The sequence below is a fragment of the Leptonotus elevatus genome, chromosome 11 (genome assembly GCF_054856555.1).
Source record: "Leptonotus elevatus isolate MCC_2025b chromosome 11, RoL_Lele_1.0, whole genome shotgun sequence".
Classification (NCBI taxonomy): domain Eukaryota; kingdom Metazoa; phylum Chordata; class Actinopteri; order Syngnathiformes; family Syngnathidae; genus Leptonotus; species Leptonotus elevatus.
The window spans coordinates 17,870,631-17,887,852 of NC_141249.1; the positions used below are offsets into that span (position 1 = coordinate 17,870,631).

Consider the following 17,222-nt stretch of genomic DNA (forward strand, 5'->3'; position numbering starts at 1 on the left):
TTTTTGTTTGATAAAAATGTATTTTTACTAAATTTGTATAATTTTGTGTACCTTTTATACATTATTTTAATTTTAAATATAACCCACCTCCATCAGTGAGCCAATGTGAAATGATGTGAAACAGACAATGGAGGACAGTTTTTCTACTTTTAATATCAACAATAGAGGAAAATATAAACCCATTAAGTCCATGTAAAATGAACTTGCCTGTAAGGTGCACCTCTGCTATCAAGGGACTAATGTGGTACAGTAGCTCTGTCATGTGTGTGTGAAATGAACAGAGAGACACCATCGTGCTCTTGAAATGTTTCCTATAAAAGCAGTCGAATGAAATAGAACGAGAGACAGAGATTCAAGTATCAAAAGAACTAAAAAGACGCTGACAGAGCTGAGGAAGGTAAAATTACCCCCAAAAAAGTAGTAAAAATCACGGGGGGCACAAATCAACAATACATTAGGCAACACTTTTGCATTTGTTTAAGGCAGTCGATTAAAAAAAAACAACAACACTAGAAACTAGACCGAGGCCTCTTCTTCATTAAATACAAGCCCAGTCCTCACCAGTTTGTCAGAGACTTCATATGGACAGCGGATGGTGTGTGTGCGTGCGTGTCTTTCATGCTGGACATTTTTTGGTCTTCTTCACAGTGATTTTTTTATTTATTTTTTTGTAACTCTTAACCTTTTGTCTGGCACAAATTCGAAATGGTTGGCACATGGCGTGTGACTGTGTGTGTGTGGTCTTCTTAACGATTGCCTTTCATGGCCTCCTTGGCGGCCAGGATGAGCGGTGTGAGGCTGGACAGAGGCTTGGCCAGCTTCAGGAAGGGATGCTGTGTCCAAGAAAGAAAAAAAAGCACACATAAATTAATAAAAGTGCAAGCAGCGATTAATAATGATCTCACACTTTTTAAAAAAATAAATAATAATAATCCTTCAAATGACAAATTTCCGCCTTTCAAATTTAACTTTTTAAAAGTGGGTTAATAAAAAACAGTTTTTTATGTTAAATAATTGACTTGTTGTAAGAAATACAATACAAATATTTATAATATCCACAAATTTGACACAAAAATTTAACTTTTCAGAATAGTAATAATAAACAACAGTAAGGCACACAGGAGCTCGTTAGGTCACCTGCAGGAGCTCTTTGCCTCCGCCTCGCTTCTCCACGTCCATTTCCAGGCATCGGTTGAGGAAGTCTCGGAAGACCGGCGACAGTTTCTCGGGGTTCTGCAGCTCGGGCGTCCCGTTGGTGGCGATCAGATACAAGGCCTGTGAAGACGGGGAGACGCAACCAATAGGAGAGGTGGCGGCGGAGTGATTCCAGAGTGACGGCAGCAAGAGATTTTGAAGGAGTTGTATGGTAATCAACATGGAGGGAAAAAAAGGTTCTTAGGTGTCCCGAATCCTGGGACACGATACAAACTACATACTGTGATGTGGTAAAAAATTAGGGGTGCTCAAAAAAAAAAGAAAAAAAAAGATTATCATTTTAAAAATCGATTTTATTTAAATTATTTTATACTTTCTTGCCCTTGTTTGTGTTTTCGCCCCACTTAGTTGGGTGTGACAATCAGTGAGTCGTACTTTAACTTACTCGGAGCGCTGTTCATGTTGTACACATTTTAACCACCTAGGGGCAGTGTGGTTCCGCGCATTCTGATACACTGTTAAGTTGTACCCACATTAGAGAGTAGAAGGAAAAAGTCACAATCAAGTTATTCCAATAAAAGTTGTTGGGTTTTTTTGCAGCGTAGGAAGAGCATATGCCGGTGAATAATGTTAACATGCTTCTCTGTATACATTCCTGAAGCGTTTTGTATGAATAGCTGTTCTTTCGAGTGATAAAAGTGCCGCGAGTAGCGCGCTAATTAGCATTAGCGAGTAAGACTGGAGTAGATCATGACCATTCTATAAATTGAAGCAGAAAATATTGTCAATCAAATCATTTTGAATCGAAAATGGATTCTGAATTGAATCGTGAGACGGTCAAAGATTCGCACCCCTAGTAAAAATGGTAAAGTTATGGCAGGACATCAACTTTACGTCCAAAGTTCCTCTTTAGTAGTTTAGTAACTGCCCAAATGTAGATGCATTTCCTAAACTGATATAAGAATCGAAACCCCGTTGTTGTGCATAAATGTCAACGTGGTGTGAAAAGCGCTCATACTCACTCGTAGGGGGTTCTCGTTGAGGTAAGGGGGTTCCCCCTCCACCATCTCGATGGCCATGATACCCAGCGACCAGATGTCCACTTTGGGCCCGTAGGCTTTGCGGGTCACCACCTCGGGGGCCATCCAGTAGGGCGTGCCCACCATGGTGCTGCGCTTGCTCTGCTCCGGGGTGATCTGGGCGCAGAAGCCGAAGTCGGCTGCGGAGGCGAGAGCAAATATTGACTTGCACGCGCGCACGTGACGTCACACGACCGGGTCCCGTTGAAGTCATTCCTTTAAGGTTAGCCAACACTGTGGTTAGCAACTCACTCAGCTTGACGGAGCCGTCCATGCCGAGCAGCACGTTGTCACTTTTTATGTCTCTGTGGATGACTTGATTGGCGTGCAGGAAGTCCAACGCTTGTAAACACTGCGAGGGGTCAAATGGGAGGTCATCAATCATTATTACAATTGTATTTATTAATTTTTTTATCACAAGCACACGACAGCCCACCTCTCTGCAGACGGCGGCTATCTGGGCTTCATCCATGCACGTCTCCGTGACCACGTCGGTGAGTGAGCCGCCCGCCAGGTACTCCATCACCACAAATAGCTCCTCCCCCATCAGGAAACTGCAACACACGCGCATATAATCAGAATCAGATTGATGGGCCAAGTATGCAAAACACACAAGGAAATGGTCTTCACGGTCACAATGTGTGAAAGAGAAAAAAAAAAAAAAAACTCCGGTGTCACCTGTCGAGGAAGTTGACAATGTTGGGGTTCTTGAGCTCCTTCATGACCAGGATCTCGTTGATGATCAACTCCTTCTTGGGTTGCTTCTGGAGGTTGATCTGTTTGATGGCCACCTACAAACAACGAGCACAGGAAACATTTGAACCTTGAACCTCTCATTGCGGAATATTAATTATCTGCGAATGACAAGTCACAAGATGCTTTATTTGTTCTTTACTTCTTGTCCCGTGGCAACGTCGATGGCAGTGAAGACTGTTCCAGAAGCTCTGCAAGAACAGACAAACAGGTTTGGATGACAGTACATTCAATGTTGCCAAAAGTCACGGTTCAGTGGGCATCCTGGCTTGGAAGTCACAGCTCAGTTCACATTTGGGACAGTAAATGCGAGCAGTCAATTCTCTAATTAATTCAAGTTTGTCTTTGTTTTAGGAAAGCGAACAACCGTAGTTTGTCCTTTGAGTCGTTTGTCTTCTTTTTAGGAAAGTGCAACAACAATGGTTGCCGCCATTTCACACGAGTTGAAAATTTGGACATCGTGCCAAAAGCACAGGCTGAGCGTCACTGTATTTGATTACGGAGTTGATTTGTGGCTAGAGCATGAGACAGTTTCACTTCCTGTACCTTATCTCAAATGTTCCACTCGGTAAACCTCTGTACCATACTCTTTTTTTTTTCTTTTTTTTTTTTGCAGGCTAAAATGTGAGTTGCGCAAAAGCTTCATGTACTTCATTGTTTGTGTTTTTTTGGGAGATGGAACAGATTAGCAGCATTTCAGTTTATTTTAATAGGGAAAACTAATTGAGGTGAACTCATCGTCAAAGTATCTCAATACGCAACTAAATCATTACTCACCCCTGTCCAATTTTCTCATATCTGGTGTATTTCTTCTTGGGGTCGCCAATGCTGACTATAGTTCCTGTGAGGGAGAGGGAGAGAGTGAAAAGAAGTACTTTAAAGTAGTAGGTTAAAGTGTGTCATGCAACGATATCAAAATCTCATGGTATTGTTTAAATAAAAAATAAAAAATAAAGAAGAAAAAGGAGAAATTCAAGTGCCATGAATGCTAACCTTTAAAAAGAGGTCACAACTATGAAAAAGTCACACTGCTTAATATAAATTACATAAGCTTTTTTTTTTCTCTTTTTTTTTTTTTAAGTGCAAATTATTTTGTCAACAAATGCACCGAATATCTCTTCACATGAAGCATGCAAATAAAAACACAAACCTGTCAAACAAATCATTTCAAAATATGCACATAGCGCAAAGTGTTTTGTCAACTCGTGCTGAATGAAAGACGTTTACTCAGTTTGTCCATGATCTCCTCGTCGGTCATTTTGCCTTTCTTCTTCTGTCTGTCGGCAGCCTTGGACGCCGCATCGCCGTCCGTGCTCAGGCTGGGCGCCGGCAGGGGTTCGATGACGGAGCGCGTGTACACCTGGCCGCAGAAAACAAAAGCGCGTTACATTTACAGTTCTACGTGACGAAATGTCGTCATCGTCGTCTTACGCTCTTGGTGTGCTCCGGTCTGGGAGCCACGGCGGGAGGCGGGGCTTCGTCGTCATCGTCGTCGTCAATGTCTTTGATAGTCTGAGATGTTGGCTCGGCGCCTTTTTTGACTGGCTGGATTAGAGGAAATGAAAAATAGAACAAGGTCATTATAGTTAGGAAAACAAGCAAAATAACGAAACCTATAATAAGAATATAGAACTAACCAAAATTACATTGTCGCTCTTACTAGTTACCCAACGTACAACTTTTTCAAGCTAATAGCAGATTTTTCTGTTTTAAAAACAAAACAAAAAACGAACCTCCTTTAAGTATTAATTGAAACTAACGAGTTTTTGAAAAACAATAATTCAAAACTACAGTCATTTCTGGACTATAAGCCGCTACTTTTTTCACTTGCATTCGACCCTGCGGCTAATACAAAGGTGCGGTTTATCCATCAGATCACAAGAAGGCGCACTATGAAGGAAGCACAAAAGCATCAGGCAAAGCAAAACAAACCAAGTGAGCCCAAATACAATAGGAGAGAACGAACGAGAGCGAGACAATTTGCGCCCTCATTATGGAAAAGAAAGTAGCGAAAACATTAAAACACCTGCGGCTTACAGTCGGGTGCGCCTTATATGTGTAACAAACTTGAGTGTTCCCCAAATTTAGCTAGCGCGGCTTTTGATCAGATGCGCCTTATAGTCCAGAAATTACTGTGAATACAATTTACAAATCATAACAAGTTATTTGTTACATAATAGCTCATGTTTAATTGTTCAAATAATTGTAAAAAAATAAATAAATGCTTTGCTAAAGATAATAAAGAACATAAAATGTGCAAAATATACAAAAATCATGTTTGAGTGTACCTCTTGACTTTGAATGAATTTTACACTCATGAAGAATATTATAAGAATGTTATAATATTGCCAGTGCATTTCCTAAGGAGATCAATCAAAAACATTCAGTTATAGAAGTGTTGATGTACTTACAGATTGCGGCCCTGGAGTGAATGCTTCTTTTTCTGTGAAGGAACAAAAGAAGATTGCTTCACAACTTGTGATGTCGTATCAAGTTAGACGTTTGCTGGCACACAGATTACTGTACTCGGGGATGGCTCGTGTTGCCTCACCAGAAGACGAGAAGCTGAGGTACTTCTGCCGCCCGTTGCCCGTGGAGTCGTAGAACTTGAGGACGTCGAGCACGGCCTGAGGGTTCTTCTTCTGTTCTGACTTGGTGATGTTTGAGGTCTGCAGAAGCCGAGCCCACTGCTCCGGCATACCCTGACAAGTTCAGCGAGATGGACGCTTTTTTTTAATGCATGATTTTTACGGGGGGGTTCACAGTGTACAGGCTAGTCGGAATTTAGCACTCTAAACTTATATGCTGCAACATATTGGACATAACCAAGCTCTAATGACAAAAATACTAAATAATTCTGAACAAGAAAAAAAAAGACAGAAATGGTTCTACTCACAGTGAACTCCCCTGTGACAGCATCAAAGCCAACATGTATGGTGTGCTCAAAATCGGAAGGCGGCGAGATCTCCGGTCGCTCTTTGTCTCGATCCTTCTTTCTTCCGCCTGAAAAGTGGCAAACATTTTTAATAACCAACCCAATGCCGCTTTTCTTTTTCGAAAGCTCTACTCCCGTTCACCTTTCTCCGCCCCGGAAAAGATGGAGATGATCTTGCTGCGAGGCTTTCTCTCCTCAGGCACCGACGGCAGCGGCTTGGAGCTGTGGTTCGCCGACAGCGAGTCTTTGCTGGAGCTGGTGCTGAAAATGGTGCTGCTCATGCGGACCGGCGGGGCGGGGGGCTTGTCCTCGGGGTCGCCGTTGTCGCACATTGCTCACGCAAGAGTTTGTTTTTGTTGTTTTCACAGGAGATGAAGAGGAGGGGGCGAGGGGGGGCGAGGACGGACAGGGCGGCAAACGGAGAGGGAGGATCACATCAGCATGAAGCACACGTGTGCTCATGCATCACTGCAGGATGTGCAGGCAGGAGAGGAAGGAAGAACTATACCTAGGAAAAAACACAATAAAATATGGTTACGCTCACATGTGATATTTTTAGCCTAAGAACAAACCGGGCTTGTTTATAGAAACAAACATCACTTCATAAGCTTGTCACTTGAAAAAGACACATAGCGGAAAAACAGTCAGAGTAGTCGAAAGTACTCATTCTCTGTACTTAAGTAAAAGAACTGACAGATAACTACTTACACTCTGGAATGTACATATTTAATTGGGGGGAAAAAAAACTATTGTACCTTTTGGCTTGCGTCCCCAAGAAATCACTGAAGTAAATTGTTAATTGTATTGTTACTTTTAAATGATATTTATGGTGACAAATTGTTTTTGTTTTGTTTTTTAAGATTAGAGAAAGAATTTCAGATGCAGTGTCTTATAATAAAAAAATGTGAGGGTTCGCATTTACTTTTCACTGCGAGTAGTATACACTTACATAAAGGAAACTAACATGTAATATTCAAATTTAACTATGTCATATGAATGTTAATGGTTGAAAATAAGCCAAGCTGACTGGTTTAAAACAAAAACACTGACGGGGAAAGATACAATTACCAGGACTGGCAGCACCAAAACTGCCTGTCTTAACAATTGTACAGTTGTATTTACTCAAGTTTTATGTACCTCTTGAATTTTGTGCGAATATTTATCATGTAGTTTATAAAGAGATAGTGTAACAACAAGACAGCTCGGGATAAAATAACAATGATGAAACTTTCGCTCACAGAACTACAAATTTAAATAATTAATTAATTTTTGCTTTGTCTAACAACCTAATTGAAACATTTCTCTGTATATGCTATATTTAAATTAAAAGTATTTACTTGAAAGATCCGTGCGGATAGTGTGCCCTTCGCGAATTACTGTAGAACAGGGGCGGCTAGCGGGATAACGTTAGCAACCGCTACTTAATGGCCAACGAGTGTACGAACTCCAAGCTATCTTTAGCATTTTAGCTTGGAGCTAGCACGCCCGTTAGCTCGAGGCTAACAGCTGCTACGGTTCACGACCAATTGGGCGACGACGGCGCTAGCTCGAGGCTAACATTAGCCTCGACAACTTCCAATTATCCCGATGAGCTAACGTTAGCGTCTGAACTCATTGGTCACAGCGAGTTAGCATGCGGCTAACGGTAACTACTCCATGACAACTCATTCAAGTAATATCATGAAATGGTGGATGAAGACGAAAATAAATGTCGTTTTTAGGTGGGGGAATAAACCCGGTTGGAAGGCCGGTCGAGCATCCAGCACAAAGCCGCTTTCTCGTCACTTTCTTACCAGAGAGATTCCACGGCAGTTTAAACCTGAACAGAACTCCTCGACTCCCTGCGGTCGGTCCTTCCTCGGCGCTTTAAAAGATGTTCGCAAGTCCAAGGAAAGTACAGCACTTCGTCTGAAAGTCGGCCATAAATAAGATCAAGTAAAAAAAGATGACAACTATTTACAATGCAAATTTTTCACCCCCTTCTGTCTTTTTGGGGCCCTTCGGTGATAAATCCGCTATGGCGAGAAGGGGGAAGCGGAACTAGCAACTAGTGAAGGGCCGTGGTGGGAAGTAACGAAGTATACTACTGCGTAACGAAGTATACTTCGTTACTATACTCAAGTTGATTTTTCAGGTGTCTATTTTACTGGAGTATACTTTTTAAGACAGCTTTTTTACTTTTACTACCTACACTTGAAAACATATGTTTCAGACCTCCACAAAAACAAACACATACATTTTTTGGTAAATAGCTGAATAAAATGCGAAAAACGGCACTGTATGAAAACATTTAAAACAGAATGTAAATAAATAATTTCAAATAGTGTAATCACTGTGAATCTCTATGTTGGATGGGCATAACTATTTTGAATCTCTTGTGCAACCCCCTGATGACAACCCATGCGCTCTATATTTGATGAAAACAAGTCATATTGAGAGCCATATTTAAACAACCAAAAAGTAGTCTGACGAAATAAAAAGTAAAATATTTATTTGAGAAAATATTTGTTGATAATGAAAATAAAACTAGATTAATTAACGTCATACTTACAATAAAAAAATAAAATAAAACATAAAAATACTATATTTGTGAAAGTCAATCTTTTGTGGCAATGCTCAAACCACTTCCCGAACCTGTGCTGATTTAGGACGTGGTTTGACTGTTGCCACAATTTATGAACATATATGAAGTGTAAAGAATTTAGCGCATTCACCAATTTGCCGGTAACTCAGGCGTCTGTTTCTTCATGGATCCTGAGAAAATAAGGGTTTCTTTTGTGTGGCAATACTTTGAGCAGATCTCTCTGAATAAGGTACGAGACATGATACACAATTAGACTAATATACCACTATTATACTTACTAATAAGGACTAATACATTTGTTATTCCTAGTAATAAAGAATATACCATGTACACTTGGCTTTTACATGACAACAAAATGTTAACATACAGTATTTCCTATAATATAAACATATCATACACATAACATCATAACTTCATTTTTGCATTACTTAAAGCAGAGATGATTCTAAGTGTTTGACCAATTGTACATAATGGAAAAGCTTTTGGGAAAGGGAAAAAAAAACAGGAGGAATCTTGTAGCCCAGCCAGAAGAGGCCGTTTCCTCTCCTGATTCTCCCTAACGAAAGCAACGAGGAGAATCAAGACACACTCTCAACTCCACAAATGCGTCAACAGAAGATTCCAAGTGAGAAGAAAAACAACACAAGAGTTGAGGAAGCCGCCATTTTTCAGGAAGTCGCCATTTCCGCTGCTGCGCAATTCGGGACGAGTAGAGGTGACCTCCTCTTCATCCTCACAGCCGACACAATCTGTACTTCTTTATATTAAATATTATTGTTGTATTTTGTAATTATATTATTTATTATCTTGTATTCACAATTTTGGTATCTTTAATTTTAGTATATATATATATTTTTTAAATTAAGGTTATCAAATTCTAAAGGTTTTAAATTAAATAAATATTTAATATTATTAATTAAGTATTGTTATTTAAAATAAACTCTCATGATATGGGGGGAAAAAATTCAGTTTTTATTGTTAGTGTGGGATATTAACAACTTTTCCACCATGCCATCTAGCAGTGTTTTGCTACTGGACCACAAGTGCAGGAAAGTTATTTTACCTTAAAAACAACAACATAGTTTGCAGTTGGGATCAAATGAATAAAACACACTTTTCCACCAAACTGTGAACATTTTCAAGCGCACACAAAAAAACATTGCAAGCATAAAATGCATAGAAAAATACAACATGTTATTTTAGTGTCTATGTGTTAAATATGTGCCTTCAATAGAGCGTTGCACTTTTCAGATGATTAATTTGAGCAAAACTATGATTGTTGACATAGATCTATACTTACATAGTTTAAAGTGAAAAAATCTGGCAACCAAACTAAGCATCATGGCGTTTTCAAACTATCCGATGCTTCCACATGTATTTGGACAGCGCCAAACAGCAGACCATGGTGACCGCCAGCGTCACGGCGCACACGGGCGTCACCAGAGAACCGTCGCCTACTGGTAAACGCAAGGTCTCGTCGCCAGGCCTCTGCGGGAAGACAGTCCAAAAGAAATCAAATCCAAATCACACTTATGTATTTTTTCTTTAAAAAAATAAAATTTTATTCTGATAAAATTTAGGTTACTCTTTTTTCCCTCAATAAATGTATAGTGTTTTTCTTGGTAACTTTTTTTTGTCATATCATTTTTCTCTCTTATTACAAGTTCCTTCTCATAAAATGTCGATTTTTCCCCCCTTTATATAATATTTTAATATATGTAAAATTAAGATTTTTCCCCCCTTGAAAGCAAATCACCTTATGCTGCACTTGAATCCACAGACACATGCTGGTATTGTCAGCATTGCATGGTGCTTCCGTCACCATATGAGGTTCCAAATCATCCAGCTGTGAACCTTGGAGAGAAATAGACAATAGTCAATAGACAAACATCTTCTGTATGGCTTTTTTTTCCTGAGCAAATACAACTACTTACATTCCTCTGTGCGCAAAAGCAGCTTTGGGGGTTTTATGGCGATGGATTCAAAAGTTTCCCCGCCAAAGGAGGGCTGGTGGTAGCGGCCGTGGATGGGGATGCGAACTTTGAGCATGCCGGGGGTTTGCTCACTAAAGGCGGGATAAACGTAGGTGACGAATCCGGAAGTCTTGTGTGCAGGCACCTCCAGATCAATGGCGGAATCCACTAATATCTGACAAAGAGAAATACATCAATAATTACTACCACAGAAAAGAATTACTACCATAGAGCAGTAGAGCCACAATAATAATAAAGTTTCTCTGACTATTGTGACTTCATCCCATTCATTTTGCAACGTTCTTGTAAAATTACAACTGTTTTCTCATAGTATTTTTTAATAAAATGGACATGGGGACACTACAGTGTTTGTGTTTACCTGCCAATCAACTGCATCGCTGAGGAAAGCAAGCTGGTAGGGGTCGACGTAGACCCCACTGGGCCATGTGTGAAGCAGCAAAACTCGGACGTGCCTGAACGCACCAGGCTGGAGATTAACTGTCGTCTCTACCTCCCTAATACAAACATGACAATCATTTTTTAAGCATTCATATTATGCAAGTCAGATTCATTGAGGAGGTGTTGGTGTTTTGTTAAAATTTCAAGCAGTAAGAGAAACAAAGTCATACCGGTGAAAACCTTTGTTCTTGATCTCTAGTGAAATTGCAGTTGATTGCAGCCACTGCTTTAGGGTGGCGCAACTGTTCTCGCCTACAGAAATATATATTTTTTTAAATTATGTTAAATGGCACAGCGGGCATTTTCGAAGGTTTACTACAGTCTGAAATGACAGGTATGACATATCTTACCTTTCACAGTCAAATAATGACATGTTGATAAAATCGTTAAGACAGATGGATATAAAAGTGTAAAATACATCAAATACTTCCAGTAAGTAATCTTATATTTGAAGCCCCAAATGCCCCTTTAATCTATTTACGGAAGTGCAAAACGAAGGGCCCTTTTAATCATTAGGGCGGCTATGATAGTGCCTGACTAAAAATAGTTACAATCAAACGTTAATGGAGGGTATTTGTGTCAAAAGTTGATTGTGGACAAAGTAACATTATTAAACATACTTATCACTTAGTGTAAACATCGGGACATTTTACCATTCATCGGTATTTGTTACATGAAAGTCAGGCAGGAATTGGCCAAATGAGAGGAAGGTCCTAATCCGAGTGGATGTCGCTAGGCTGCTAGGATAGGCTCTCGACATCACAATATTGTCTTAGTTTTTAGTTATATACGTCAAATGCAATGCTTATTTTGTTTTAATCCTAACGGCGTGCTTTTCTGATGTACTTCGAGAAACATCGATTTACCATGCGTTTCGAGGCGAAGCGTTGCGGAGTGTGCTTTACCCCACCTTCCATAGTGTTGATTTATGTAAACACGGAGACCAACAAAGTGAGAAAGCGAATAATTCCAGTGCGGAGCTTCTCTCAGTATTCCGGTACGTTCAACTATTTATTCCTAAGGAAGACAAAACTATTATTCCATTGCATAAATAATGGAAACAAGTGGATACATTGTCTTCTGCCATCTAGTGGAAGAACATGTTATTGTTCTGCCTGTCACCATACTCGACTGGCACAAAGCACAAATTAATCCAAATTTTACGTTGACCTGCAGATTACAGCCTGGCTGCCGAAAGGCTTAAAAACCACCCCCGGCACAAAAACTACCTGCAGGCGGTCTCCCAGAGCCAGCTGGAGAGGCTGCACATCCTCCTTCGCGACCACCTGCAGGGCATCAGTTTGGAGTGCAGCCTGGCCTCACTGCAGGTGGACCCGGACGAGGACCTCAACAAGCTGGACGACGACGTGCTGGCTCGCAAGAAGAGCCACATGGACGAGCTATTCGAGAAAAACCGAACTCGCAGAGAAGACCCCGATTTTGTTTATGACCTGGAGGTGGATTTTGGGAAGGTGGCAGATGAAAAATGCAGTTGGGATGAAGAATCCAATGATGGATTTTAATGTTTGGCCCAAAAATCCTATTTTTGACATTGAACTACAGGGCTTCTCAAGCTTCTTGGGACGAGAGACCCCTTATAAGGGAGACATTTGTCCAAGGATCAAAATTGACAATTGATTATGAATAAATTTAAGATATGCAGCCATTCAAGAGAAACAAACAAACAAAAGAAAGATTTATGTTCCAGATACACAAAACCAAAGCTAGTCAACATACCATTAGCATAATTGCCCAAGTCACATTATCAATTAAAAAACAAAATATTTTTCTTTTCTGCAGATTAAGTCATCCAGGTGTGTTGGAAAAGTGTTTTCTGAAAACACTTAAAAAAAAAGAAAAAAGAAGCAATTATGCTATTAAGCTTAACATACAATATATTAGCACCTGTACTACATAAACATTGTAATTTTGGTGCAGCTAAGTCATAAGATGTAAAAAAAAAAACAAAAAAAACTATTCACACAATGACAGACAACATTTTTTTTTTTTTTTCAATAGAGGATATTTATTTGATATATAAAATATTGAATATACAAAATGCATTGCCTTTGGCTCTTATCTGTGGCTTACGTGACTTATGTTCACAGTCGACCATGAGAGAAGACACTTAAAGCTGATTAAATGGTTTGTTAGTGGACAAAACCCCCTACAAAAATTTGACATACGAATATATTTTCTCCATATAGTCTGAGGTTGGAAATGAGCTTTGATAATATAAACTTTGCAGTGTCAAAACACTAAAAGGGGAACTTTGTTAAAAGTGCTTTTAATACCACTGACCACCAGTACCACAATACATTCAACAAGGTCACATTTTTATTCATTTCTTAATTTTGTGTAAAATAAAAATAAAAAAATCAGACGAGGAACGTCATGTTTTACGGGTTTGGTTTGAGCAGATCCGATTTTGTTTAAACATCAGCAATGGAGGTAGTAGGTCAATGAAATTTCTGACACTCTTTTCAGCTCACGCCACAAATCTCAGGACGTTAAAAAGAAAAGGAAAAAAAAAAGCTTAATTTCTCAGCAGGCTTTTATAAAAATAACTCTCATAAATTGAACTTTCAAGTATCCAAAAGTATGTTACAAGCGAAGTAGACCATCCAATAATTGAGCCGCAATTGCTTTCACTACACCAGGGTGAGACAAGAGAGTGTCGGGGACTTAAATGGAATACTTCACTCCTGTGAGACTACCCCGAAGGTGGGAAAATGCTGGCTTTACGAGGCCTGTGTTACGAAACATTACCAGTGTGCACAAATGGCAAGTGAATTTGAAAGCTACTCGGCGTGATAGAGCTCAAATGGAGCTATTATGGGTGTAACGGGACATGTATTCGCGTTTGGGTCTTTTGAGTACAGAACATTCAAGATTGTTTTCGGTAGATTCCAGAAGTGTGAGTCCCTCGTGCGCTTGTCAACTGTGTAAACAAATACAGTGCAGCTCAGCTTCTGGCCAGCGATATGCTTTTGGCAGAACAGTACATCAAACTGTGCCATCATACAATGTGAATACCGTAGCATAGAGTTTAATTTGACTAAAAAGAAAACTAATTATTGATGCTGCACTTTCCTAAAAAGAAGACAAATTAGTGATGTTGCACATCCTACAAAGACAAACGATGTCAGACCTTACCAAAAAGACTATTGTTTTTTAACTTCACCAAAAATAACAGTTGCACTTTCCTAAAAAGAAAAAAACATGCTCATGTTGCAATTTCCCAAAAAGAAGACACAACTATTCATTTAATACTTTCCTAAAAAGATGATCAACATGTTGTAATTCCCCAAAATGAAGATAAACTGTTGATGCTGCACTTTCCTAAAAAGAAAACAATCCTCGCCAAACTGACACATTTAAACTGTGACATATTTTTCAACACTTGTACCGTTACACCCATAGTAGCTCCACTCTAAAAATCCACATTAGATCTTTTTTTAAGCGAGCTTGTACAAATAGAAGCTAAAATATATATTTCTGTATATAATGACTCTACTTCACTAGCGCAATATAATAGATGTATTTCTTCTTATTTTTTCTTCTTGTCTTGAGTGCACCGTGGACAAAACCTGAGAGAGAAACAATGCTTTTGAGTATCAAACGAGGCGATTCCCATGACCGCTTCCTCACCATTTTCCTTTGGGCTTTGTGGCGAGGTCGACGCAGGCGAAGTGAAACCACTCGATGGGACACTGGCGACAAGAGTTTGATGTCTTACAAGTAGATATATTAGAAAACCACTCACAAAAGTTCGGGATAGTCAGGATTGCAGGTGAAATTTTTACCCACCTAAAATGCATGACAACGTTTACTGCTGAATTTTAACTTTTGAATGTGTATATCCAACTGTTCAATCATCCAAACGCTGAATACCCCAAACTTTTTTTTTGTGAGTAGCGCATTAAGACATTAAGCACATCGTTAGGCGAGAGCTTACGTCGGGATTGTCGCAGCCGATCATCTCTCCGTACGACACCTGGTGACACAGACAGTAGGTGGGCTCGTTGGGGTCCACCGGCATGTCCAGCACGTCCGACGGCTGCATTGGCAGGAGGGCGTCGCTCAAGTCCGGGCTGCAAGTCCGACATTTTGTGCGATCGGAACAAACGTTTCGCAGGTGACATTTGGGTGAGATTCTACTGTATGTGCTCTCATTTTTCTGCATGTATTTTTGAATATGTGTAGCTAAACAGTCAATTAAAAATGAGTCTACATATATATATTTCACATTTTGTTATAATAGATATGTTCATTTGCACTTTATGCAAAAATATATTGACACCTGTTTTTCATCTTTTTCTTTTTGGGAGAATCCTCATCAGAACCTTTCCTTCCTCGTCCCCGTGAGCCGCGCTTTTCTCGAAGGCCACGAGATTCCGTTTCTGTCGGCACAAAAACAAAACAATCATAATAATGTGTGATGTTGTCCAAAATGGAGGCCCCTCCACAACTATACTGACTTTTCAACGCTCGTCCATCTGCGCTTTCATAGCCGCTCACTTCCAGTTTCTCCTTCAGCTCGTTCTCAAATCGCGCCAGGTCGGCGTCCAGCCGCCGTATGTGTTTGTCCACCTGCGTCAACAAAAGAGTACACAAGGATTTCGGCCCGCATGCTTGGTTGGTTTCGTTTCAACGGTTATGAATCAAATTACAGCGGAGCTTCTGAAGTCAAACACCAGTCGCTTTTGTAAGGCTGTTTGACTTTTGATGTGGGCCTAAGTCAGTGGTTCTCAAACTTTTCCCCAGAATATGATAATCCTGTAATTACTGATTCAATTAAAATATATTGCACATTGAAAGTTAAATAATAAGAAATTAAACATTTAATCAGGCTTCAGCGCCTCAGTAAAAAAAACCCACTAACAACAACAACAAAAGCACGCCTTCATAATAATTCTGATGTGTTTGGGACCAACCATCTCGTAGGTCTGCATGGCGAGCTGCACTTTGTCATCACTGAACTCTTTGCACTTGCTGTAGGCACTCTGGATCTTCTGTAGGTGCTCAACCCGTTGCTGTGACGCCAGATTCTTCACTTTGGCTACATACTCCTCAGCCAGCTTGTCGATCTCTACCTTCTTTTCTGCGAGGAAAGCACGTTTGGATATTTTTCCTCATGTAAAAAAAACCCCAAAAAACTGGCACACTGACAACATGCATGATTTACATTATCACCTTCAGTCCTGTTGTCCAGGTCTCGCATCAGTGTGAAGTTTCTCTGCAGCTCACATGGAAGGTTTTCAATACCTAAAAGCAAATGACAGATTAACATTTACATCAGTTCTTTTAATACTGTACATGTCAATGACACACAATTTGATATAAACAAATCCTATAACACAAATGTCTTCATGGTAATAGTATTTATTTAACAACACAGCTGAAATGCATAATATTGACAGCTATTTCGAATATTTCTGTATTCAGTTAAATGGCATTAGATTGTAAATAAATAAAGAACATCTTTAATAGTACATTAGTTTACATATAGTCTTTATGGATCTGTCTGGCGCGTAAATGGTTACAGAAAAAAAGGCGGCTGACAGAACCAACAGGTTGCAAAAGCATGGTGTCTCTGTATTATACGTGATTCAACAATTATCACACTTTATACGAGCCACTTGCCTAAACGGGTAATTTAAACGCGTCAGTGATGATTTTTGCGACGCCGTAGCTAATTTAATTAGCATGTTATTAACTTAGAGTGGCGCTAGGCGATGATGCTAAGTGCTAAACTAGCTCACGGGTTGACAGGAACTTGCTGTCACTTTGCAGACCCAAACCAGAGCAAGTCCTTGCATTAGCTTTAAATAAACGTAAAATGATCAAAGTGTTCGTTTTATAGTGGGTAACATTAGTCCGGTCGGATACTCACTGTCTAGATAATGTTCCAAATATATTGCCGTCGCCATTTCGGATTAGTTGTGAAGCTACTGCATGTGACGTCACGTTGTTAGCGCAGCCAAACTGTGTGCAGTTGTAGCCGAGTAGAGTTGGTTTTGTAACACAAGATCGACCGCCGGTGGGTGGCGAGCGGATAGGAACGGTACTGTAGTAAAAGTACTATTTTACACGCTCGTTCTTAACATCATTAGTGGCGAGTAAGCCGTACACCATAATATGTATATATCGTTTTTATATTACACCAAGAAGACTATTATCACCACCGTATTTGAACAATGACCTTTCACGTGACTACCGTAGGATACAAGTGAATAAAACTAGGGCATCCTCTTTTTTTTGCTAGCACTTTCCCAAACTGT

At 39.8% G+C, this 17,222-nt stretch overlaps 4 protein-coding genes and 1 long non-coding RNA gene across 5 annotated transcripts; 2 read left to right on the forward strand and 3 right to left on the reverse strand.

The window, feature by feature from the left end:
- Positions 1–133: 133 nt before the first annotated feature.
- Positions 134–7,978, reverse strand: pak2b (p21 protein (Cdc42/Rac)-activated kinase 2b). The gene is made up of 15 exons (XM_086089854.1): positions 7,716–7,978; positions 6,065–6,430; positions 5,884–5,990; positions 5,539–5,689; positions 5,399–5,430; positions 4,419–4,532; positions 4,215–4,347; positions 3,765–3,828; positions 3,130–3,178; positions 2,913–3,025; positions 2,671–2,788; positions 2,487–2,586; positions 2,178–2,374; positions 1,138–1,275; positions 134–833 (listed from the first exon to the last, which is right to left on the reverse strand). The coding sequence occupies exons 2-15, from the start codon at positions 6,252–6,254 to the stop codon at positions 747–749; spliced, it is 1,593 nt and encodes a 530-aa protein (XP_085945980.1). The 5' UTR covers positions 6,255–6,430; positions 7,716–7,978; the 3' UTR covers positions 134–746.
- LOC147166225 (uncharacterized) lies at positions 7,339–8,251 on the forward strand. Its single transcript, XR_015096530.1, has 2 exons — positions 7,339–7,567; positions 7,644–8,251. It is a non-coding gene; the product is annotated as an uncharacterized LOC147166225 (long non-coding RNA).
- A 213-nt stretch (positions 8,252–8,464) lies between these two features.
- pigx (phosphatidylinositol glycan anchor biosynthesis, class X) lies at positions 8,465–11,437 on the reverse strand. The gene is made up of 6 exons (XM_086089383.1): positions 11,289–11,437; positions 11,109–11,190; positions 10,859–10,994; positions 10,441–10,654; positions 10,263–10,360; positions 8,465–9,994 (listed from the first exon to the last, which is right to left on the reverse strand). Exons 1-6 carry the CDS (start codon positions 11,356–11,358, stop codon positions 9,857–9,859), a joined length of 738 nt encoding a protein of 245 aa, XP_085945509.1. The 5' UTR covers positions 11,359–11,437; the 3' UTR covers positions 8,465–9,856.
- A 216-nt stretch (positions 11,438–11,653) lies between these two features.
- Positions 11,654–14,614, forward strand: cep19 (centrosomal protein 19). Its single transcript, XM_086088743.1, has 2 exons — positions 11,654–11,935; positions 12,115–14,614. The coding sequence occupies exons 1-2, from the start codon at positions 11,779–11,781 to the stop codon at positions 12,459–12,461; spliced, it is 504 nt and encodes a 167-aa protein (XP_085944869.1). The 5' UTR covers positions 11,654–11,778; the 3' UTR covers positions 12,462–14,614.
- On the reverse strand, positions 13,254–16,987 carry ing5a (inhibitor of growth family, member 5a). The gene is made up of 8 exons (XM_086088741.1): positions 16,835–16,987; positions 16,135–16,206; positions 15,876–16,042; positions 15,420–15,531; positions 15,242–15,341; positions 14,897–15,032; positions 14,590–14,651; positions 13,254–14,528 (listed from the first exon to the last, which is right to left on the reverse strand). Exons 1-8 carry the CDS (start codon positions 16,869–16,871, stop codon positions 14,489–14,491), a joined length of 726 nt encoding a protein of 241 aa, XP_085944867.1. The 5' UTR covers positions 16,872–16,987; the 3' UTR covers positions 13,254–14,488.
- Between the last annotated feature and the right edge of the window lie 235 nt (positions 16,988–17,222).

Excerpts from the sequence above, each read along its gene's own strand:
- pak2b (XM_086089854.1), bottom strand. The coding sequence starts at position 6,254 with ATGTGCGACAACGGCGACCCCGAGGACAAGCCCCCCGCCCCGCCGGTC. Across the intron at positions 3,829-4,214 it reads GGAGATCATGGACAAACTGA|GAACTATAGTCAGCATTGGC; the intron begins GTAAACGTCTTT and ends TCTCCCTCACAG. Across the intron at positions 3,026-3,129 it reads ACGTTGCCACGGGACAAGAA|GTGGCCATCAAACAGATCAA; the intron begins GTAAAGAACAAA and ends CGTTGTTTGTAG.
- pigx (XM_086089383.1), bottom strand. The coding sequence starts at position 11,358 with ATGTATTTTACACTTTTATATCCATCTGTCTTAACGATTTTATCAACA. Across the intron at positions 10,655-10,858 it reads GCGATGCAGTTGATTGGCAG|ATATTAGTGGATTCCGCCAT; the intron begins GTAAACACAAAC and ends TCTCTTTGTCAG. Across the intron at positions 9,995-10,262 it reads GGATTCAAGTGCAGCATAAG|AGGCCTGGCGACGAGACCTT; the intron begins GTGATTTGCTTT and ends GTCTTCCCGCAG.
- cep19 (XM_086088743.1), top strand. The coding sequence starts at position 11,779 with ATGTACTTCGAGAAACATCGATTTACCATGCGTTTCGAGGCGAAGCGT. Across the intron at positions 11,936-12,114 it reads GAGCTTCTCTCAGTATTCCG|ATTACAGCCTGGCTGCCGAA; the intron begins GTACGTTCAACT and ends GTTGACCTGCAG.
- ing5a (XM_086088741.1), bottom strand. The coding sequence starts at position 16,871 with ATGGCGACGGCAATATATTTGGAACATTATCTAGACA. Across the intron at positions 16,207-16,834 it reads TTTGGAACATTATCTAGACA|GTATTGAAAACCTTCCATGT; the intron begins GTGAGTATCCGA and ends ATTTGCTTTTAG. Across the intron at positions 16,043-16,134 it reads CCTGGACAACAGGACTGAAG|AAAAGAAGGTAGAGATCGAC; the intron begins GTGATAATGTAA and ends CTTTCCTCGCAG.